The sequence below is a fragment of the Sardina pilchardus genome, chromosome 10, assembly GCF_963854185.1.
Source record: "Sardina pilchardus chromosome 10, fSarPil1.1, whole genome shotgun sequence".
Taxonomy (NCBI): Eukaryota; Metazoa; Chordata; class Actinopteri; order Clupeiformes; family Clupeidae; genus Sardina; species Sardina pilchardus.
In genome coordinates, this window is record NC_085003.1 from 6,445,918 (window position 1) to 6,469,594 (window position 23,677).

At 41.4% G+C, this 23,677-nt stretch overlaps 3 protein-coding genes across 4 annotated transcripts; 2 read left to right on the plus strand and 1 right to left on the minus strand.

Annotated features, from left to right (window-relative positions):
- Positions 1-1,412: 1,412 nt before the first annotated feature.
- ckmt1 (creatine kinase, mitochondrial 1) lies at positions 1,413-9,431 on the plus strand. Its single transcript, XM_062547406.1, has 10 exons — positions 1,413-1,537; positions 1,644-1,861; positions 2,707-2,905; positions 4,075-4,170; positions 4,305-4,526; positions 4,731-4,816; positions 5,424-5,547; positions 6,331-6,465; positions 6,977-7,102; positions 8,856-9,431. The coding sequence occupies exons 2-10, from the start codon at positions 1,710-1,712 to the stop codon at positions 8,964-8,966; spliced, it is 1,251 nt and encodes a 416-aa protein (XP_062403390.1). The 5' UTR covers positions 1,413-1,537; positions 1,644-1,709; the 3' UTR covers positions 8,967-9,431.
- A 2,227-nt stretch (positions 9,432-11,658) lies between these two features.
- Positions 11,659-16,437, minus strand: LOC134094036 (cation channel sperm-associated protein 2-like). Of its 2 annotated transcripts, XM_062547404.1 has the most exons (13): positions 16,320-16,437; positions 15,561-15,681; positions 15,152-15,316; positions 14,767-14,835; positions 14,489-14,661; positions 14,230-14,391; positions 14,008-14,132; positions 13,725-13,903; positions 13,537-13,636; positions 13,409-13,435; positions 13,219-13,310; positions 12,022-12,180; positions 11,659-11,740 (listed from the first exon to the last, which is right to left on the minus strand). In XM_062547404.1, the coding sequence occupies exons 1-13, from the start codon at positions 16,329-16,331 to the stop codon at positions 11,709-11,711; spliced, it is 1,416 nt and encodes a 471-aa protein (XP_062403388.1). In that variant the 5' UTR covers positions 16,332-16,437; the 3' UTR covers positions 11,659-11,708. The 2 variants fall into 2 exon arrangements, with proteins under 2 accessions (XP_062403388.1, XP_062403389.1); XM_062547405.1 differs by lacking the exons at positions 11,659-11,740; positions 13,219-13,310 and having other exon boundaries at positions 12,028-12,180.
- Positions 16,438-16,784: 347 nt separating this feature from the next.
- pdia3 (protein disulfide isomerase family A, member 3) lies at positions 16,785-23,490 on the plus strand. Its single transcript, XM_062546877.1, has 13 exons — positions 16,785-17,076; positions 18,094-18,172; positions 18,278-18,395; positions 18,493-18,600; positions 18,777-18,906; positions 19,038-19,154; positions 19,535-19,660; positions 20,224-20,406; positions 20,567-20,675; positions 21,062-21,190; positions 22,025-22,104; positions 22,193-22,250; positions 22,352-23,490. Exons 1-13 carry the CDS (start codon positions 16,943-16,945, stop codon positions 22,472-22,474), a joined length of 1,494 nt encoding a protein of 497 aa, XP_062402861.1. The 5' UTR covers positions 16,785-16,942; the 3' UTR covers positions 22,475-23,490.
- The last annotated feature ends 187 nt before the right edge of the window (positions 23,491-23,677 follow it).

Consider the following 23,677-nt stretch of genomic DNA (forward strand, 5'->3'; position numbering starts at 1 on the left):
TTTCACCTTTAATTGCATCTCTTACTTCGGATGGAACATAGCAATCTCATGAGGTTGCGATGTGCGAAAAAGATTATTTTAGAGACCAGGAGGTGAAGTGCGTATGCCACAGATGGATGTGTTGGGTTTTTTTTTATTATTTTTTTTATTGAGAGTCAGCTGGTGGACACACCTTCTTGGTCAAAGGCCCAAAGGTGTGTAAAATTCTGTGGGTAGCCTACGTGACATCAAGCCATGGCCCTGTTCCGCAACCAGTCTCTGGACAGATAATCGCAGTCAATGTATCACCTCTGCCTGGGCTAGGGAAGATTTTATGCGAAGAGGTGGGGGTGGGGTAAATTTAAGATCCGACCTGTGTATTGTTTGAAGTGCCTTGCACAGTATCATATGTAAACAGTCAGAGAGATAAGGTGCCCCACCCACTTAAGCTCAGTGACTTTGAGGTTAGTAGAAGACTGTAGAGGCAGAGACACAGCCATGCAACGTTAGTTAGGGTTTTTTTTTTTAGTTTACAGTAAGCGTGTAGAGATGAGCTAGGTGTTTCAATGTGCTGCTTAATCAAGTGTCAATCTTCTCTCCACAAAAAGCCTGAAATAGTCTTTGTGACTGACTGAATGTGTAGGCCTTCTTTCATCATTTAACCTTTCTAAGGGATGTTAGTTAACCCAGCTACACCCCTTACCCATTATACCTGTTTTGGGACGTGTTTAGTATCGGCAAGTTGAGGACATCATGGGACAACTGTGATGCCTCTCCAGTATCTGGTGGGCTGCATGGGCTAGAGGAGTCACTAATAGCACTACTAGTGAAAAAGCTTGGGCATATGGCGCAGTCACACCTGTTCGCTGTCTGTCAGACAGTGGCCAGCTACCAGTGGTGTTGTGGTTTACGTTTTTGCCAAAGCAGAAGTTTGAGTACTACGAAGGCAATACATTACAGATGGATATCCTCACCCAGATGTATACCAGAGGTAACGAAGCATGTTCTAGGGTCACTGAATTCATTCTGGAGGCATGATCCCGATATGGCAATGGCTTAGGCCTAGCGGCAGAAGGTTTTCCCTACAGTAGAGCTATTGTTTTCAACTAATGGTAGACTTAAACAAACAGAATAGAAGGGGTTAGCTATGGGAAGCGGCTGATCCCTTTGTTTTTCCCCAAATGACGGTACAGTGTGTGGTAAGGATAAGCATGTATTGGGTGTTGAACCAATGACCTGCTATCGGCGCCTTGATATTGATCAGTCTATTACAGAAACTCTATTTAAGTTGCATTTGTGTGTCAATCGGTTTTAATAAATGCGTTACTAAATTGTATTGAGCTTGGCCTGTGAACCCTCTAGTTAGTACAATAGAAGTTGTTCTGTGATACCATTGTAGTACGTTACCCTACCAAAAGCGCACCGCCCTTTCTGAGTAATTCCCACTTGCTGCACTTATAGCAGCTATCCCGTCCTTCAGACTGCATCCAACCCTCTGCCCAGTCTCGACTGTTTCACTATTGCCTACACTGGAGTTCAGAGCTACGACTAAACTACTGTAGGTTAATCTTCTGAGGGAATCAGTATCCCTGCATCCACTATACTGTACGGTTGGTACTCAGAGCACGCATCTGATTCTCTTATCTCTGGCTTCATACTTTCAGCGGCATACCGACAACAAAGTCTCTGCTCAGCTGTACCTGTGTCGACTCTCGTCTTGTGGAAATATTATGGCAAGCAACTTCGCCCGGATTTTGTCCACCAAAAGAAATGTGGGCATCCTGTCATTAGTTGGAGCTGGATCACTAACAGCAGGGATTTTGCTGAGCAGGGAGCAACATGTAAACGCCGGGTCACAGGTTCGGAGACTGTACCCAGCCAGGTAAACCTGATCACATCCACAGATTTTCGATGCATTTAACACAGTCCTTTATTCTGTTACATGCAGGTTATCTGTCCAATTAAGTAGATGCCATCTGCATACGAAATCCGTTATTCATCATTCATTGTCATAATGGCACACATTTTAGACATGAAACACATACTGTGCTTTCATCGATGATGTTTCGGAGACGTGCGTATTTACTACCTTAGCCTGTATAACCGAATTCATGCTAGTGCGGGTTTCGTGGGATTCGCACCCTGACGGCTCGAGGCATCGTAGTCTAGTAGGCATGTTTTTTTTCATGTGCATTTAAAGTAGCCCAGTTGATGTAGGAAATATCAGGCACGTAGAGACGACAAAGTAATGGCTGTCCAAGCGAAATATGAGTTATATGTAGGCTAGCCTACATGGAACTGTCTGGAATGTCCTCATATGACCTGAAAGCAATTGGCTGTCTAGGGGTATTTCAATCCACGTATGCATGAACGTACCCAAATCATGGCGTACATTTGCTTATCTGTCAATAGATTCTTTCTAGGCGTCCTTATCATGTTACAAACATGTCAGAATGGAATGCACAGTCGGACTAAAGAAAGTGTAATATGCGGGATTTCTTTTATTTATTTATTTATTTATTTATTTATTTATTTATTTATTCATTTATATATAACGGTGATAGCCTATATACAGTATATCCATGTTCATATGCACTCATAATAAACTGTAGCCTACTGCAGCCTTTCTAGGGATCATAGCGAGTACATCAACCACTTCTGGACTGCCTCTGTGTGAAGCAGTGACTATCACCTCTATGTAAAGTCTATATGTGTGTGCTCAAACAGTGCAGAATATCCAGATCTTCTGAAACACAACAATTGCATGGCCAGTCATCTGACTCCTGCTGTCTATGCAAAGCTGTGTGACAAAGCCACTCCAAATGGATTCACCCTGGATAATGCCATACAGACTGGCGTTGACAATCCTGGGCACCCTTTCATTAAGACCGTGGGCATGGTGGCTGGGGACGAGGAGTCATATGAGGTAAACTGAGTCTCAGGTTGCCTTAGAAGTAGCAAGGTCATGAGAACACTGGCATCATCAGCTATTGACATAAGCCTTAGTAATGTTTCAAGTAGTTCTAATCATGCTTTCTGACTTGGGCATCCATGTTATGGCTATGGTTATGGGATTTGTCCAAAGGGACATACAAATAACACCACGATAGTTACATGTAATAGTGCACAATATAAAATGTTGGTAGTAGTACATTATTAGGAGAATAGCAATAATAAACAATGGCAATTCAATCAATAGCCAAATGAAAACCAACGATAACCATGTCCAATGTCTGCTGTTTTACTGAAAAATACTGCAGTAGACTCAGCCTCTCTGGTGAGGGAGGGAGATGGATGAGAGGGAAGGAGAGGGGAGGAGAGGAGAGGAGAGGAGAGGAGAGGAGCGTTTCACAGGAGGATGGTGTACTGTAGATATTGCGACTCCTCCGCCCCAGAATGTTCGTGTTAACACAAGTCTGTCATTGCACCATGCATAAGTTCCGATGGGAAACCATGTTGTCTATCTGCCTTTCCTGAGAGGCCTGTGTTTGAATTGTGGAACATAGCTGCAGTGCATTGGGATTATATGCAGTAAGGGGACAGATGTGACACAGCTGTACCAAGGCTTTAAGCTTTGATGCCAGGGCTCTGACCTATGTATTTTAGTCTCTTATCACTATGTAACCCCTACCTCTGGCATGACCAGTGTTGCTTTATGTATTTTAATGTAATGTTTTAATGTAAAACCCTTTGCATAGTTTGTTGTATACCTTCATAAATATCATTTTGTAGTAATTAAAGTTTGTATGTACTGTATATGAATCATTTTAGTCCTTGGTGATTTTACAACTTTACACAGTACCATACAATGTAAAATATGTCTAGAAACTATACAATATAAAGAGGTAGGCAAAAACAAGACAAATGAATGTTAATAAAACTATGTGACTGTAAAAAAGGCTAACAAAACAGTTAAGCCAGGGATAAGAGGACATGGGCAAACATTTTAACTGTGTGGAAGTGGAAAACAAATAATTAATGTTTCTTCAAATACATCCAGAGATGTGTGTCATTTGAGAGATTTGTTGGTACCAGTTGGTATGAACATATTTCTGTATTCTATCCAAATGGCTCTGGCCTCTTTTTCACTAACAGGTGTTCGCAGATCTCTTTGATCCTGTCATTAAGGAGAGGCACAATGGGTATGACCCCAGAGCGATGACCCATCCCACTGATCTTGATGCCAGCAAGGTAGATCATACTAAACTCCATGGAGTTCCTAAATTCATATGCAAGACTGGACTCTTAGGCCAAATAGAATTGTCTGAGCAAATGTATGTGATTGTTGTTAGAGCCAACATCCATGAAATGTAATCCACCATCAGATTCGGTCTGGGATTTTTGAGGAGCGCTACGTGCTCTCCTCGCGTGTGCGGACGGGCCGGAGCATCCGTGGACTCAGCCTGCCGCCGGCGTGCACTCGTGCGGAGAGACGAGAGGTCGAGCGGGTGGTGGTGGACGCTCTGGCCGGCCTTAAGGGGGATCTGTCCGGCCGCTACTTCGGTCTGGGTCAGATGACTGATCAGGAGCAGCAGCAGCTGATTGATGTAAGACAAGTGCACTCTTTGCCTAGCTCGCTCTACTGCAGGCCTGAAGTCTCTCTGACTTCAGAAGAGTTTGGTTTTATGCCACTGGACTCATTTCATTAATTTTGCCTAATAGAGTGATGGGACCAATGATGATTGTTGACTGAATGCCCAGAGATGTTAACAGAATAGCAAGAGGTTTTCATGTGTTTCGTATTCACACAGGATCACTTCCTGTTCGATAAGCCTGTATCGCCACTCCTGACCTGTGCAGGGATGGCCCGCGATTGGCCCGATGCAAGAGGAATCTGGTAGGTTTTGAAATTCAATTCTGATCGAGTCATTTACATCAACTTTCACCTCACCTCCAATTTAAAATGACTGATTAACTTGTTAGTGTTTGTAATGGATGCAGCACAACTAAAAAGCAACAATGTGCATTGCAGAAAGTTGTTTCCGACTTGCTTGTTGCATTTTTCTTGAGTGAATTAGGCGGATGAGCATTAGTGATGCTGACGGTGCCCTCTCAGCCTCAAGTTACAGCCCGTGCCCAGAAATAGAGCCATGCCAGTGCTATTCCATTATGCGCGGCAGCATCGATCACCCATGCCCACATGCCAACCTCTCCATTATTCATTGCAGTCGGTTTTTACAACTGTGTCTGTTAGCTATGGTGTCCTTACCTGCCCTGGACGAGAAGTTGAATAAATTGTGCTACGTCACAAAATGTGATGGTTTGAGGTCAGACTGTGATTTTAAATGCCAGTGAATGATTGTTTAATTAGAGGAGTTGCAGTTTTTCATCTCCTATTGTGATAGGAGAAACATGAGTGGTATATCTCTGTAATTTGCACCGACAAAAGCTATAACCAGTTTCAGTCCCTTCTCTAAACGTCATGTCTCTGCTGAATGATTCAGGCACAACAATGAGAAGACCTTTCTGGTGTGGGTCAATGAGGAGGACCACACTCGTGTCATCTCCATGGAGAAGGGGGGCAACATGAAGAGGGTCTTTGAGCGCTTCTGTAGGGGCCTGAAAGAGGTGAATGCACATGCATGCATGCACACATTCATAAACACGCACATACACACACACGCACACACACACACACACACACACACACACACACACACACACATACACATACACATACACATACACATACACATACACATACACACACACACACACACACATACACATACACATACACATACACATACACATACACATACACATACACATACACATACACATACACATACACACACACACACACACACACACACACACAAGCACTGCATGGTAAACGGACACACACATGCACCCACACATGCTGGCATACAGTCATCTTGGAGGCCAGACAAGTCGCTGTTATTTGTCAAACAAAGCTCTGTGAGATGCAGGACAGCTGTGGGAGACACAGCAGGGATAAGAACTCCTTTGAGACTGTGCTGTGGAACAGCGCACGTGTTGTGCGTGTGTGGCTGTGCAAGCGAGTGTTTACGCAAGCGTGTGTATCTGTGAGGATGCAGAGAACACAAACATTCCAGTTCCCCCAGAAAACAATGCAATTCATGAACCCCCTCCATAAGGAAGACCCAGTAAAACATCCATGTTCCGACTGTTTGTGCTAAACACAGTAGCAACATCTATGGGTCACATGCTTGCATAAACACTCGCTTACACAGCCACATTCGCACAACACATGCATTTCCAATGGGATCTTGACAAGAAGTACTAAAATCTTTCAGTTGTTTACTGAGAGTGGACACTTGTCTGTGGGTAAGAGATGCTTAGTGGCCGTCTGTGTGGCTCCAACAGGTGGAGAGGTTGATCATGGAGAAGGGCTGGGAGTTCATGTGGAATGAGCGAATGGGCTACATCCTCACCTGTCCGTCTAACCTGGGCACAGGGCTGCGTGCCGGCGTCCACATCAACCTGCCCCGCCTCAGCAAGGTACGTCGCAGCGTCCCTCAATTCTCAGCCTACGAGCATTGAATAGCCTCTACCCTAGTTACAGAGGAGGAGGATTCGCTCATGTTTCCCAGAATGACTAGATCCTCCCTAGAGCCAATATTGAAACACTCAGCAGTTTTCTGATGAATGCTGCACTACCACGAGGGTCACTGAGTCACCATTGTTCTGCCATTCCAGACTCTAGTATGAAATGTCGGTTTGTAACTTGGCCAGTGTTGTTTCCTAGTAAGTTTACAATGACTGAACACAGCACTCCCTTAGGCCAATTTGCTCTAATGGCAGTAAGCAAACCTTGGAATCCTGGACTCTAGCTGTTCCTCTAGAACAACACCTCATTATACAGTATGTATGTGAGAGGATAACAGAAGGCGTAATCTCCTCTTGGGCAAAGCACTGACCCACTTCATTGCAAAATAGCTCATTGTCCTAGAACCCTGAATGTCTGTCTTGTCAGTGGTAATGAGTCTACGCTGTGTGTATCTGTCTGAAGGACCCTCGGTTCTCCAAGATCCTGGAGAACCTGCGTCTGCAGAAGAGAGGCACCGGGGGAGTGGACACGGCAGCAGTGGGCAGCACGTTCGACATCTCCAACCTGGACCGCCTGGGCCAGTCAGAGGTGAGTGTGTGCTGACATCCAGATGTACAGTACACGTCATGGTGGTGAATTTTACAGGCACCTCATATCATTTTTGCTGGGAGATAGTCTTGAGTTGTGAGAGTTTAATTGACGTAATCAAAGGAGTGCTGTGTCTCAAGAATGAACTTCAAGAGAAGAGTTGTAAGGATGGTCATTGCTGGCGTAATTATATCCAATGCAATGATTTTTATGACAGCACTAAAAATCACTGTCGCCAGTCGCTACAGTGAAAGTGATATAGAATGGCAACACCATCTTATTGAGCTGAAACACTAACATTGCATTTATTCATATTGCAGATACTTACAAAGCTACTTACAGTGCCTATAGAAAGTCATCATACCCTTTTGAAATAGTTACTCTTTTTGTCTTACAGCCTGAAATCAAAACCCATTTTTAAAAAAATCTTTTCCAGTTTTATTTACAAATTTAGCTGTACAACATCAAAATAATGAAAAAAAAGTCAACAGTTCTGAAAATTAATAAAAAATTAAAAACTAGAATAACAGGGTTGGAAAAGTCATCATACCCCTGACTTAATACTTTGTAAAGCTTCCTTTTGCTTTCATTACAGCCATCAATCTGTTTGGATATGTCTCTATTATAGCTTTGCACACCTAGATAGGGGAATATTTGCCCAATTTTCCGTGCAGAAATGCTAAAATGTAGTCAAATTCTGTAGGGAATGGCGATGGACTGCTCTCTTCAAGTCAAACCACAGATTTTCTATAGGATTTAAGTCAGGGCTCTGACTTTGCCACTCAAGGATATTCACCATCCTATCCTTAAGCCACTGCTTTGTTCTTTTGGCAGTATGTTTTGGATCATTGTCGTGTTGGAAGGCGAATGACCTGCCCATCTTCAGCTGTCTAGGAGAGGGACGCAGGTTTTCCTTAAGAATGTGGGTGTACTTGGCAGCATCCATTTTCCCTTTTATCCTGACCAATTTCCCAGTCCCCGCTGAAGAGAAACATCCCCACAACATAATGTTGCCCCCACCATGCTTCACACTAGGTATGGTGTGTAAAACTGAAAAAGATTGTTTTTAAAATAGGTTTTGATTTCAGGCTGTAAGACAAAAAAAAGTAACTATTTCAAAAGGGTATGATGACTTTCTATAGGCACTGTATGTATATGGTGCTAAAATCATATGTAAATTGACTGAGAGCACTCGTTGAGATACATGCATAGTTCACATGAACATTGTTGATAGCATGTCAGTATGCTCAAGAAATATACTCAGAAATCCATGACTCAAGTTACAGAGGAAACTTTAGAAGCCAACCTGAAATTTTGAGTCATAGGTCACATTAGTTTTTGCTTCCCTTTTTCTCCATGTACAAAAGAACCGTGCAGATATAAAATAATGAAATTCTGGTTAATGAATGATACGCTATTTAAATGCTATAGTGCTACTGTGGTAAAGTTCTTGGTGGTCTGGGTACCTAAATGTATTCGTCATGTCATTCCTTAGATACACATGAACTCATACCCAGAGCAATATTGTATGGTATGCCAAAAATGCACCAAGCTTATATACTGTACTGTGGGTTTAACATAATCCTGAAGGAACTGCAGGCCAGTGGTGCTTTGCTGACATGTTTATGGTCTTAGAGGACAGACATTTAACATGCCTGCACCCCAATCCTGGCCACCCCTACAACTCTAACTCTGAACTCAAGAGAGATCACGTGTAGCGTACAGTAATCATTGTTCACTGGTGAATGTTCAGGTCCACCTGGTGCAGACAGTGATTGACGGCGTGAACTACCTGATCGAGTGCGAGAAGAAGCTAGAGAAGGGCCAGGACATCCGCGTTCCTCCTCCCATCGGCCAGAAGTAGATGGAATGCTGACCGAACCGATTTCCCATCCCTCCCCACCTTCCAGTAGTGGTCAGTCAAGTTACCACAATTAATAGTGTAGTTATGGTAAAGTACCCTACCATAAACCATTACAAACCAACACCTCACACCACCCTTAATCTCTCCCCATAGCATGCCTTGTGTCAGCTGTATTCTCAAGAGTTTCTCACTCGCAATGTACCGGAGAAGTGAATGTACTGTACTTCATGATTGTGTTACGTGGCCTCATCTATCCATGTGGCAGAAAGCCATACTTGATCACATTTTACTATATGAAACACTTAGTAATAATATTATTAATGATGATAATAATAATAATAATAATAATAATCTTGGATGTGAATGCTTGCTCAGGTGAAATCAATAATCATATCCAACTATATTAATAATTATCAATATTTTTGCTGAAATATATGTAGCCAAATAAATAATGTGTACGATTTATCCAAGAGTGTCATTAGTATTTTGTGTGGGTATGTGCTTGTGTATTTTCAGTTTTAAGCCTACTTACATTCATAATCCAGATGAACAAACAGCCATATGACTGAATTGGTGAAAAGGTAGATTTAGAAAATATCTCGCATTCCTGACTCACGCAACAGAGAAAACCATAGAAACCAGCCTGATCTTATGGGTCAGACATGGGTCACTTCCTTTTTATTCGCCTCCTTTTTCCGCACTTACTCAAGAATAGTGCAGATATGAAATTATGAAATACAGGAGTTATGGTCAGCTAACATCCTGTTTGAATGGTTGACCAGTGCTGCTTTGCTGATACGAGTGAGAAATGAGAGGACAAACATTTAACGTGTGTACCCCCATCCCTGCCACCCCCTACAGCACTACCTCTCATACACATAGAGACAGTGGATGAGATATTTGCTTATGGAGTAAAGACGCCAGACATATAACTACCCTGAACTGTGACAGTGTCACATTTATAAATATAGAAATGCAAGAGCTCGGGAGTTGGAACTATGCCCTCACACAGACAGGCTACTCTTGCTGTGTGCCATATGGACATGTGCTTTGGCAAGACAAAGGAAGGATGAGTAATTGCACCCTATTGCCATCCTCCGCCGCTTAGTTGTTATCTTGAGCAAATTGTCCAGGACAAAGTGCAAAATTGGAACGGATACTGTACTGTGGTCTGAACTAAAGAGTGTCTGTTAGCTGGGTTGTGGAAAGCACAGTGAGGCACCTGTTCAATGTTGCATTTATTTAGCGTTTGGTCTCCTAATGTTTGATTCACGTTGCCTGTGTTAGTGGTTACTTGGTGTGCCTGCCTACAGTAGGTTTGTTTAGAGAAGTCACGCTCCAGTCAAAGCCGGCCCACCAGCCAGACTTCTCCAAGTACTGAGCTGCACCCTTCTGTCTTCTAAATCTGGCAGCAGAGGAGCGCTGTTGCCATGGAAATCCAGTGCTGGAGGAACTCCTAACGGTTGTGGTGCCAGAGTGATAAACACAATAACACTGGCGAATACCAAGGAATGTTGACTGGCAGAGAGCAAGGCACAAAAGGCACACTAGGTCATATGTCTGTGCTGATATTTTTGGAGGAAACCATGTTTGATTTTAAAAATGTAAAGCATAGATGGAAAGTGAGTGCAAAATCTAAATACAAATACATCCACGGTGGATGTATACTTTCATAAATATTTTCCTGCAAATGTAATGTTGTAGATTGTCAATCAGTAATAATAAGCACACTTTCTCATATCTCATAAGCACATTTTCTCATATCTCATAACTTATAGCACATACAGTACATCCCACCAAACAGTATAGAATTACCAAGAGGTACAGGTAGGATTCTTCGGTAGGAACGCTATACAACCATCTTGAAATCTTTAATTGGTGTATTGTACGCTTCATTATAGTAGATGATGGGATTTTTTTTTATCAGAGAAAGTCAGAGAAATGTCATGGAACTGTACAATCCCACTAAAAGTGGGAACCTTGTCTTGTCAGTGCAAGGTAGGCTTACGATGTGCTTAGCAGCAGGAGGGACCCAAGGCATGCTGTTCTGCAGGTCCGAGGACTGGGACAATCTGGGTTGAGTGATCATCAGTACGGGTAAAGTACCTCCAGCTGAGCTTCTCCTTCCGTAACAGGCACAGTGCATTATCTCTTCATTAGAGGGATTAGCATGGGTAGCTGACAGTCATGGTGGCTAATGCTGAGCAAAGATCCATGACAAGGTCTATGTAACCCACAATAAATGAGAAGGGTGTTCTAAAAGAATAGGTCTATTCTGACCTACTATGGACTTGGATGTTTTCACCGAAAGGCCCCACAAAGTCTGGTAACTTCAGTCAGAGAACTTCTAATCATTCCTATCATAGATCTATGTAGCCTACCATCTATGTGACAGAAAAAAATAATCATATACACAACAGATGGTGCACAACTGTTGTATAAAAAAGGAATCATACACATAATCTATTTTTTTGAGCCTCAATGTTTGAGAAGTAGCACCCCCTGCTGTTCACAGACCAAACATCAACACAGTTTAGGCTCAGACATGCAGTGATATAGCCTGACGAGCCAGACCCACATCAAGATTTGCCGCTAGGGGCGTCTAGATTTCTAGGCTAGCAATGATAGTCTATTGGCATCAATTCAGTTAGTATCAAAAATTACAAATTGATTACAGCTCACAACTGACAGATGATATGAGATGAGATGTGCTTTATTCAGAAAGAAGACGGTCTCTTCATTTTAGGAGTCATGCAGATTGAGCAAAGCTTGAGCTGTGACAGACAGACAGACAGACAGACAGACAGACAGACAGACAGACAGACAGACAGACAGACAGACAGACAGACAGACAGACAGACAGACAGACAGACAGACGATGAGAAAGGGAGAAGGAATGGGAGAAAAGGACTTCATATGAGAGAGCATGTGAGGCTTTGCATTTTGTTTCCACCTTTTAATAAACCGACTCAAAGAGCTAAACAAGTCATTATGATCTATAACTCTTGAAGAAAAGATTCAAGGCACTCAGAAATCAGGTCTCTACAGGCCTTACCTGCCAAACCCTGCAAACGTTTCCTATTGTCCAGGTTGAGCTGTATCATCTCCAGCAGCTCAAAGTATCTGAAGAGGGAATCCCTGGGCCAGAAGACCTGCTCATCCATCTCCTGTTTCTGCATCACCGCCATGTTCTCCTCTACATAGGTTTCCCAGTCTGAAACATTTACATTTTCTCACATATTAAATGTTTATTTTGAAATCCTATGTTTTTAAAGTATCTTTCAGTTCATCACAGCCTGAACTCTGATGGCTTGAAGTCTGATACCTAATAGAGCAAGTTCAGGCTACACTACTGAGAGTGGATATACAATGCTATATTCTTCTATTTTTGCACATTTGGCACATTTAAATGTTTCGGATCATCCATTTAATTTTAATAAAACTGATTGTGCCACCCTCAGCAGTAACAGCAGTGAAATGTTTGCGTTAACTGGCAATGAGTATTTTACATTGCTTCAGAGGAATTTTGTCCCACTTTTCTTTACAGAATTGTTTTCAATCGGCAGCATTGGAGGATTTTCAAGCATGATCTGCCCGTTTAAGGTCATGCCACAGCACTTCAATTAGATTCAAGTCAGGACAATGCCACTCCATAACTGTTTTGTTTCATTTGAACTTTTGACTTGCTTGTGTGCTTCGGATCATTATCCTGCTTAATAACCCAACTGCACTTGAGCTTGAGAAGTTGAACCCAATTATCCATTTCAATTAGTTAGTTGGTTAATTTAGTCACCTAGGGGACAATTACTTATTCGCATAGGGCCAAGTAGGGTTGGATAGATTTTTTCCCTCAAGAAATAAAATCATAATTTAAAAAGCACATTTTTATATTTACTCTAGTTATTTTAGTTTAAAATGAGTTTGATTATCAGAAACATTTTAATGACAAATATGCAAAAATAGAAGAAATCGGGAAGAGGGCAAACATTTTTTCACAGCACTATACGGTTCTCATCATTGACTCTCAGACAAATAGCACATCTGAGAACTCATTACTACTATGGCCTGCTAACACACAAACAGAGGTGTCCCTTGTTGATATCACCATGCTGATGCTATCAACACATTCCATCGCAAAGGTAATGAAATTGCTTTGTCTTCCCACACTATAATAAGATTTCCTTAATTTCAGCAATGCTATGAACATTATCTAACAACTGAAAGTAAGTTGTTATGGCCAACTGGATCTCACCCTTCTCATTTGTACTATACACATTCATATTTGCAATCTCTGCTTGGTCTATTGGGGTCTCCGTCAAACACTCATCTGCTGTTTGTGGTACTCTGGATACAAATAAAGAAATTCAGTTTTTAAGCTACCATAGAAATATGTGTCTGTAGTCTTTTGTCAATAAGCTTGATTGAATAAGGAATTATCTTACTGTGGAAGCATCAAATGACTTTTTCTCCTGCAGCAGAACAAAACAAACAAAAAAAACAGCAATGTTAACATAGCTGAAATAGCCTACATCCAGTGCAAAGGTGATTAGTAGTATGTCTGTGTCTTAACCTGTTGATGAACTCTGCTTTGAAGTGGTCAGCCTTTTGTTGATTCTCAATTTGCTGGACTTCTCGTGACAAGTCTTGTCTTATTGACTGGAAATTATTCACTAAATGGCAAGTCATAAAAAGAAATCAGATCAGTTTATACCCACTTCTCTTAGAATGCTGTGGCACATAATACATCAAAATACTAACCTAGAATCCCAACAAAAATGTTGCGAAATATAACAGCCCCAATAATAAGCCACAGAATGATGTAAACTCCACAGATGTTTGGGTCCATCTCTGGAACTTTTCGCGTATCTGCCAGAATGGCATACCAGTGGTCCAGAGTGAAGAGGATGAAAAGCGTGATGAAAGAACTCGTAATGTCCCTGTGGAGTGTGAGTAATCAAATTAAAGGAAAGTCAAGAATGCACTTGCATAACAGTTTCATCATGTAGAGAGCAAGTGTAATTTCCACACAGTTGTCACCTACTTGAAACTGTCATGATATGTTAGACCTGTGACATCAGAACGTGTGTAAGCCTGGAACAAGATGACTCCGACCACAGCAAAAATATAAGCAAACACCAGCAGAAGTAGAAAGATGAAAGACATAGCCTGAAAAGAATTGATTAACATAAATTAATTTGCTACAACAAATCTGATGGATTTGGAATTAATCTCCAATTAGTGCACACCTATAACACTCTCCTACCTTAAATGCTTTGGAGACTGTTAACACAATAAGACGAATCTGACGAAATTTGGACACCATCTTTAGAGCTCTTAGGATGCGGAGCTTACGCAGGTACTCCACGACCCGGATGTGTCCCCTGTTCACACCTCCGATGGCTCTGATGATTTGTGGAAGGACAGACTGCGACAGCCAAAATGCAGATAAATCATCATGCTACTGTACAGTATGTGCTGTGAAGGTGCAGTGTTAATTGCAGCTCTGTCTTACAAGGTCTTACCAAGAACGTGACCACGAAATCAAAGATGTTCCAAGTACTCTTCCAAAAGTGCCTGAAATTGTCCAGCCATTTCAGGAAGATCTCCAGGAAGAAAATAGCTAAAATACTCCAGTCCATCATGTCCAAAACTAATTTCAACATTTCCAGCTTTGGGTCCATATTGTCAAATATCTCTGGATAAATGCATTACACATCATTAGGACAAACAAGAGGAAACAGACCATAAGTCCATTGAAACCTTTGCAGAATGTTTTTGTCAGAATGTTTTTGTCCCTCACCTGCTTGAATCTCTAATATAATAGTATTCAAAATAATGAGCGCAACAATAATATTTGAAAACAGATGACCTGGAACGCATTAGTTAAGGTTGAAAGATCTGTAACTTTTTAAAAATTCTCTGCAATATTTACACATCTGTATTCTTTGTGTTCTTTAAATGTAGGTGTATCACAGAGTTAGATTATGTAAAGCAAAAAGCAGATCTTTTGCATGCGTCTTGTGAAGTTAACACATCTGAACACCTGACAGTTTTCACATACAATACGTAATTTATGAGATTGAGGCATAACTAATAGACCCAATGTACATTAAATAGCGATATGAAGGATCTATATTATTTTAACAGCACATTATGAATCATTAACATTTCATTTGTGAGGATACTTTCGATGACCCAGTGAGAGAACATGTTGAGAGGTGGAAACTGCCTGTGGCAATTCTTTAGGCGACTTCGCCTGCGGTCCTCCATAGAGATGATGTGATCCCCGTGAGGAGATATCTCAAAGCGCACAAGCTGGTGGGAGTCTTTTCCCTGCAAGGTCTGAGGGTCTGTCACCCATCAAAACAAATCAGACCAGATTACTCTTGGTGAGAAATAGGAGTGGCGAAATGTGCATTTGTGTTGCTTCTGAGGCTAAATTTGACATTTTTTAATCAGTGTTTTACACAAACTGAGAATAGGCCACAACTTTACACAAAAGAACACACTGTTTTTCCACAGCCTTTCACTCAGATTGTGGTGAACACAGTTATTCAGTCTTAAACGGCTAAATAAATAGGCCTTCTAGCTTACCAAATACATCCTTGATACAATACTTCGGAGAACCCCGCTGACCCTCCTGAAGTTGATCAATCAAATAGAAGGATTGGATGAGTTTGGATCGCACTATTTCTGCTCTGGGGATGCATCTCTCCTAAATAGTGTGAAGTGACATGGCTTAAACAACACATTTGTCATAGTTAAAACTATTTCATTAGATAGATAGATATACTTTATTCATCCCCAAGGGGCAATTACAGTGTTTCAGCAGCAATACAAACACAACATTCAACATACATACATAAACATACAGAAAATTATTTAAAATGTTATTCCTTTGTTCTGCCAAGATGGGAGTCATTATAAAGTGTTATTGCAGTGGGTAAAAAAGTGTTTCTGTATCTGTCTTTCTTACAGCTTAGTTGGCTTAGCCTCCAACTGAAAATACTTTTTTTTTGTTTTACCAGTACATTGTGTAGTGGATGTGAGGTAGTCCAATATATTTAAAAGTTAATGCAGCATCCTTCTCTCCGCCACCAACTCCAAGGGCTCTAGGGCTGACCCCAACACAAAGCTAGCCTTCCTTATGATCTTATTCAGTTTGTTAGTGTCCCTGGCTGTAATGCCACCTCCCCAACAGATGGCAGAAAATAAAATTGCACTTGCAACAACACTCTGATAAAACATTTGCAACATTTTGCTGCACACATGGAAAGACCTGAGCAATTATCCTACTTCATTAGCCATCACACACGGGTAGGTGTTAATCTGGGAAATGGGAATATGGCCTACCTCTGTCCCCATGTCTGCAGAAACGTCACTGCAGTAGATCACCACTGAAGAGATTTTTCTAAACTCGTCTCGTCTCTTCACCGAAGAGAGACGTTTTCTTTAGAATGGAACATTGTCTTAGAATGGCATTGTTGCGTGTAAAATGGATACATTCTGATTGTGAGGTCGGGTTAAACTTTGGCTACATATTAAAAAGAGGGACAGAGAGAGGGAAACATTAGGCTACTAACCGGTGATATCAAAGGCATGGAGAGTGAAAAAAATCAAAAAATAAATACATAATTTGAAAACACATTTTTGAATATTATTTATTAGTGGTCGCCAATTCATTATCTTGATGATGCGAATTAGCAAATGATGTTTGCTTCCTCAAGGAAATGTATTACATACTCTGATTGGCTGATTGAAAGACGGTGACGCTGCTGAAAATCCAATGGTGAGATGCCACACTTTAGTTACTTTGAGGAGCTCCGGTTTGCACATCCGTGCCGCTAGTTTCTTTTTCTTTACTGCCTGCATCGCTGGGCCAGGGTATCGTGACTGCCTGTTACTGCGGTCCTAAGTCTGTTTCTCATAAAGGTGAATCCCAGTTGTATACACTGGAGACACTTGGGTATCAAACAATGCTTAAGTTATTATTTGTCGCTTTCCTCGCCGTTGCTGCTCAGGCAAGTGATGTGCTTGAGTTCACAGATGACGACTTTGACAGCAGAATTGGAGACCATGAAATGATCCTCGTGGAATTCTTTGCACCATGGTAAGTTTGTCAGTGATCATTTGTACAAATCTTACGATATACTTTATGTTATGCATCATTTGATACGCAACGCAACGCTACTTAGTCATACGGTTTCTTGTGTATTGGAAATGGGCGCAGATCAGGCAAAAGTCCTGGTAACTTAACGTTAGCTTGCTGAAATTGTTAGCGTGCTAGTCAACGTTTCCACGTGAATTTGTAACTTTTACTTGTTAGATAACTTAGCCGGTTAAATGGTTCATGCTACGCCAGTCGAGTAGTTTTCTCTTATTGATTAGTCATCTCGTCGAAAAGTTGAAGGTAACTATTAGCTGGCGAGTGCTAATATTGCGCAGAGCATTCACCCGATTCATAGCTAGCTGCTAATGCATACTGTTGGCAGTGGCATCTTTGGTGAGGTGATATGAGAGACCTGGGTTTGCATACAGTCTAACGTTACTTAGTTTGTGGTTACATAAGAGTTGTATTTTCTAGTTCAATGAGCGATCTTTTTTTCTCTGCGAGTTTGTCATTGCTGGCATTAATGTACTTAGCAAGCCATCACCAACGTTAGTTTGCACCGTTTGTTCATTGCTAACTTCTTGCCAACTCCTGTGTGTGGTGTAGCCTATCTCTAATAATGGAGGTCTTTATAAGGCAGTTTTCGGTTGTTCGGGTGATTGATCTTTCGAGAAAACGGTGGACTACTTGGAGAAATATAATTCATTGAAATGGCTAACTTTGTAGTAGTTAGCTATAGCCACAGTTGAACAAATCAGTTTGCTAAGGAAGTAGCGAAGTTGTGGGCACGGCCGCCAATCGCTGTAATGCTCTGATTCGTCAGTTGAGTTTCGGTGTCCGACTCTGGTTGGCTTACGTTAGCTATGACGTTGCTCTAGTTTAACTCACTCTAACAAGTCCACTCCTCAATGTTGTGAAACCTTAAGTTTGAACTTTTCACTTGGCCTCACTATGCAACATTCATTACATTCATGTAGGTCTAGCAGATTCTGATCCTCATATTTTATCCTTTTACAGGTGTGGACACTGTAAACGTCTTGCTCCTGAGTATGAAGCTGCTGCTACCCGTTTGAAAGGAATTGTCGCTCTAGCAAAGGTACCCCATCTTTCATATTTTTCCTTATATGTATACATTTGGAAACTGTAATGTCATTAACACACTCAGGACATTGCCTAAAAAAACCGTCTTTCTTCTGTATAGGTTGACTGCACATCCAGCTCGAATGTGTGTAGTAAGTATGGAGTGAGTGGCTACCCAACCCTCAAGATCTTCAGAGATGGAGAGGAATCAGGGGGCTATGATGGACCTCGGACTGCAGGTATGTTAAGTGTGGTTGATTGCTGTCCCCTTCTGGACTTCTCGGTGTCCAGCTGAATGATCTACATCTGATGTGTTCCTTCTGCTCTTGGTTTCAGATGGGATTGTCAGTCACTTAAAGAAGCAGGCAGGCCCCTCATCAGTGGTGGTCCAGACCCAGGCAGAATTTGACAAGTTTACAGCAGATCGTGATGCAAGTGTTGTAGGTGAGATTTGGCCGACAAAAGGACAAGTACAGATCCCCTTTCAGGAAAAGCCCAAGTTTTTATTTGTCATGGTTTTGTTCTTTCTGGAGGGAAATGAAATATGACACCTTTACCATCCACAGTTGTGGAGATTGTGTATGAATGAGCTTGTATTAAGATATCCATCTTGTGCTCAGGTTTCTTTGCTGATGGTGACAGTTCAGCTCAGGCGGAGTTCCTCAAGACCGCTAGTGCCCTTAGAGAGTCCTACCGCTTTGCCCACACCAACAATGGAGACCTGCTGAAGAAACACGGCGTTGACGCAGAGTAAATAGCCGTTCCAATGGATGAGTCATTCCCAAAGCTTTCACTTTCTCTTCTCTGAAATGTTTTCACTTTCTCTTCTTGGGTTGTGATTTTAGCATTAGACTGATTTTGTTACGATGTTGTTTTTGTAGGGGTGTCATTCTCTTCCGGCCCCCACATCTGGCCAATAAGTTTGAGGACAGCAGCGTTGTCTTCAGTGAGGAGAAATTCACCAATGCCAAGATCAAGCGATTCATTCAGGACAGCATGTAAGTTTAAACATGACTCATTTCCTGTGAAGACTGTATTTTGCCCCCAATCTTGATATTTACTCTGTAAATGTGCAGCATGTTTACTTTAGAGTTGTTATCTTGGTTGGTTGATCATTGTTATTAAGCAGATTGTTGTGCATCTCTGCATGCATTCACAAACTGCCAAAGAAACCCTACTTTACTAAACACTTAGTGTATGCAGTTCTCTGATATAGAACGAAGTTTCTTTGTGATGGACATACATTTTTTATGACTACCATGCGTGTTGTATTGAGGTGTTCAGTATGTTTACTGATGTACAGTATGTGGGCTCATAACTGATCATTTTCCTTGCATTTGATTAACATTTATATTCTTTTTACTCTCTGCGCCTCTAGTTTTGGAATGTGCCCACACATGACTGATGACAACAAGGACTTGCTTCGCGGCAAGGACCTGCTGGTGGCCTACTACGAAGTTGACTATGAAAAGAACCCCAAGGGCTCAAACTACTGGAGGAACAGGTAACTATCACCCTGCTTCCCTCGTAACCTTTAGTGATCAATATTTCTAGCCCTGTCTCTGTCTTTCCTACCAGTAGTTGCCTGCATCATCTAGGCCAATCGGTCTCAGTTTCATCCTAGTGTACCCTAAATGTGCTTATTGTGCTTGGCTATTGGATATTGAAACACTGTAAAAAGACAAATGTACGCAGTATAGTGTAGTGTAGTATATAAATGTACATGCATGTATGCATACACAAACATGCGTGTATATGGGAGGGCTGTGTTATATAGTGTATGACTAGAAAGGGGCTTAGTCTAAGGGTTCTCTCGAAGGGTCATTCCTGTACAGAAGAAAAATTCCCATTTAGAAGTAGTGCCACTCTATCCTGCCCACCAGGGAGAAGTATACTGGTTCATATGTTGCATATGAGCGAATACAAAGGGGATGACTAACATGCTTAATGTTTTGTTTTGGGTTTTTTTCACTGCCTCCGTGCCTTTGTATGTCATGCAGTGTTTCCCTGGATACTGGAGGAAAACTAAAACAGAAATAAATATCAATACAATATTTTGTTCCGCAGAGTGATGAAGGTCGCCAAGGGATTCCTGGATCAGGGCAAAAAGTTGAACTTTGCTGTGGCCAACAAGAACGGCTTCAGCCACGACCTTTCAGAGATGGGTCTGGATGCCAGCACTGGAGAAATCCCTGTTGTGGGCATCCGCACAGCAAAAGGCGACAAATATGTGATGCAGGAGGAGTTCTCGTAAGTGACCTTTTATGACTGTGTGTGTGTGTGTGTGGTTCCAGTCAGTACATATGATCTGTCAGTACTAACTAACGATACATACTATTAGATGCCCTGTGTGTTTCGTGGAATTAAATAGCTATTGTTAGAGTTTCTAACATTACCTTCTCTTGTGCAGCCGCGATGGCAAGGCTTTGGAGCGTTTCCTGCAGGGTTACTTTGATGGCAAGCTTAAGCGCTACCTGAAGTCTGAACCCATTCCCGAAAACAATGATGGACCAGTCAAGGTACGGATGACACAAAAATTTGATCATTTTTCAGCTGAATCATTCCTCAGAGCTGAGGCATGTGCTAAGTGATGCACATTGAACAGTTTTGATATTGTTTCATCTGGATACTGTGTCATAGTTGACCATGCAGGTTTTGTTTGGCTCGTAACTTTCCACTGCTCCTAATTCTTTTATGATAATATGACATCTTTTCAATAAACAAACTGCTTTGATGTCAAGCCATAGAACAAGTGATTGTCCCACTACAGTTTTATCCTCAATGAGACTTGAATGTAAACGTTGTAGTGACAACATTTTTGGGGGACATGGTGAACATTGTGAGTGTGTGTGTGTGTGTGTGTGTGTGTGTGGTGTAGTAATATTTTGCCTGCCTCACCCTACAGGTGCTTGTGGCTGAGAACTTTGACTCCATTGTGAATGACGACAGCAAGGATGTCCTGATTGAGTTCTATGCTCCATGGTGTGGTCACTGCAAGAGTCTTGAGCCCAAGTACAATGAACTGGGAGAAAAGGTAGGTATTATAGAATTAAAGTTGCACATCAGAAGCATTATGACGTTACAATATTGTCACATTTAAATGACTAGTCATTCAGCAAATATTTCAGTTCAGTTTGGAATTTGCAAAAGATAAAATAGCATTTAGAGTTAAAGGGACACTACTGATGGCACTAAATCTATCTAACTTCTGCTTGACTCCACGTGCCTCAAGTGTGAAAGACACAGCTTGGTTTTCATCAAAAGCGAAAGGTGTGCCTTAGATGCCTGAGTCTCACACAGGCAATGTGTTGTAACCTGTTAATATGGGCACCAAAATGAAAATCAACAGATCACTCATCATGCACACGCAATGCAATATGTCCCAGGGCGTAGCTCTTAATATTGGTGCTGAAAGGGAGATCAACAGGTCATGTCATTTGGTCATTTGGTGTAAAGGGACTACTATTACCAACAGTGTCACGATCACACTGCAATTGTTTTTTTGCAGCTGAAGGATGTTAATTATTTAAAGGTGAATTTCTCGTGTCCTACTTCAGAGATCAATAAGCCACTTTCCAATAGCTTTCTAAGTAAGCTATACTAGTGCCAGACGGGCAGCAGTGGAATTTCAATCTTTCTCGTTCAATTTCTGAACCTGAAACCGAGATGCTGAAGTGGTGATCCGACATTACAGCAGTGCTACGTTCTGACACCTACCTCATCTAAAAAATATTGAGTAGTTCTGTCTGATTCATGTATTGAGCATGTGATGTGTTTTGGATGTACAGGGCTGTCAGGATTTGGTATACTTTTCTGTATGTTCTTACTATTGAGCATGTAATTTATATTTCCCCCCTTTCTCTTTTAGCTTTCCAATGATCCCAACATCGTCATTGCCAAAATGGATGCAACAGCAAATGATGTGCCCTCGCAATATGAAGTTCGGGGGTAAGAAAAAAAGAAATTCTCCATACTAGTCTTGGACGTGTTATTCAAACAAGACTGAACTGACCTCTGCTCATGTCTTGTCTTTCAGATTCCCCACAATCTTTTTCTCTCCAGCTGGGCAGAAAGACAGCCCAAAGAAATATGAGGTTTGTTTTCAGTTCACCACTCTAAATGTTGTTTTTGTTTTATAAATGCACATGTATATTTCATATGCTTTTTTTTTTTTAATAAACTTTTGCTGTTGCAGGGAGGTCGTGAGGTCAGTGATTTCATCTCCTACCTGAAGAGGGAGGCCACCAATCCTGTGGTGGTTCAGGAAGACGAGAAGAAGTCCAAAAAGAAGAAGTCGGGCGCTGGGGGGGAGCTCTAAACATCTTGTCAGCCCACCTGCACTCAAGGGAGAGTGATGAAAGGAGAACTAAATTATATTCCAATCTTCTAGAGAACTACAGAATGCTCTGACCCAAGTCATGATGGCAGCCCTCTCTTTGGCCTGCTGGGAACACTGTGGACTGTGGTGATGGCCAGGCTATGCGTGATTTAAAAAAAAAAAAGTCTTCAAAAGCTGGACTGCTTTTGAAATCGAGATTATTTTTTTTCCCTTGCTCTGAACCATGGAGAAATGCACTTTGGTGATGAGACCAGTTTCCAGTCACACATTGTTTTGTTTTCTGAAAAAAAGGGGGGTGTTCCTATTCCTTGTTTCTGTTTTTATTTTTTTTATTTTGTATCTTGTCTCATTTTGTACATTTGGAAGGATCGTGAAATAAAAGGCCCACTAAACCAGTTGCTGTATCACCATGTTCTCTGAAAAGAAATTGGTTACAGTAAGGTCAGGTTTTATGTTTTAATTCAGTATTGTAAAGGAATGCAAGAATGTCATGGTCCTCAGACAGAAAGGATATTTGACAGCACCTCTTATTACAAGCTTTGATATCTAGCAATATCTAGTAATTTGTCCTCTGTGGATTTGTTTTGTAGATGGTTAAGGTTAAGGATGAAGAAATGTGTAGATCATGTCTGCTACCTCAAGATAAGGTCAAGTATCATACTTGCAATTATCTCGAAGCTCAAGCTTTTAACATTAGCGACTGGTAGTTTTTCTGTCTCCATGGATTGATGTGTTTTCTACATGGTCAAGACCGATATGAACATGAATGCTGTTGAAATTAACCATGACGAAAGATTCAGGGACATTCCAAAAAAAAACTTAATTTCCGTGCCTCCTGTCAATTTCACGTAATCCATTGAACTTTTTCTGTTGTCATTCCTACCCAGGTTAAGATGGAAATGGTCTTAAGAGAATTCATTTGTTAGTCTTAAAAGAGAACTCATTAAACCTATTGAACACAAATGAACAAATGACAATAAAACCAAGAAAATCCAGAGTCTGTTGTTAGCCTACCTGTATACAGATCACGCTAACTAGATGCAAAAACGTGTGCTTCACACTGTCTCAAGTTTAGTCGTGTCATGCTGAGGTCATGATGAATAAGAATGAGATTTTAAGATCAAGTTAATGGTAATATGATTGAGGATATACAGTTGGAAGACTTTATACAGTAAGTGTCCA

Coding starts and splice junctions, on each gene's coding strand:
- ckmt1 (XM_062547406.1), top strand. CDS start 1,710: ATGGCAAGCAACTTCGCCCGGATTTTGTCCACCAAAAGAAATGTGGGC. Junction 4,171..4,304: donor CTGATCTTGATGCCAGCAAG/GTAGATCATACT, acceptor ATCCACCATCAG/ATTCGGTCTGGGATTTTTGA. Junction 6,466..6,976: donor ACCTGCCCCGCCTCAGCAAG/GTACGTCGCAGC, acceptor ATCTGTCTGAAG/GACCCTCGGTTCTCCAAGAT.
- LOC134094036 (XM_062547404.1), bottom strand. Junction 13,436..13,536: donor AAAGCAGAGTTCATCAACAG/GTTAAGACACAG, acceptor GTTCTGCTGCAG/GAGAAAAAGTCATTTGATGC. Junction 13,311..13,408: donor AGTCATTTGATGCTTCCACA/GTAAGATAATTC, acceptor ATTTGTATCCAG/AGTACCACAAACAGCAGATG.
- pdia3 (XM_062546877.1), top strand. CDS start 16,943: ATGCTTAAGTTATTATTTGTCGCTTTCCTCGCCGTTGCTGCTCAGGCA. Junction 18,907..19,037: donor AAACACGGCGTTGACGCAGA/GTAAATAGCCGT, acceptor TTGTTTTTGTAG/GGGTGTCATTCTCTTCCGGC. Junction 22,105..22,192: donor TCGCAATATGAAGTTCGGGG/GTAAGAAAAAAA, acceptor CTTGTCTTTCAG/ATTCCCCACAATCTTTTTCT.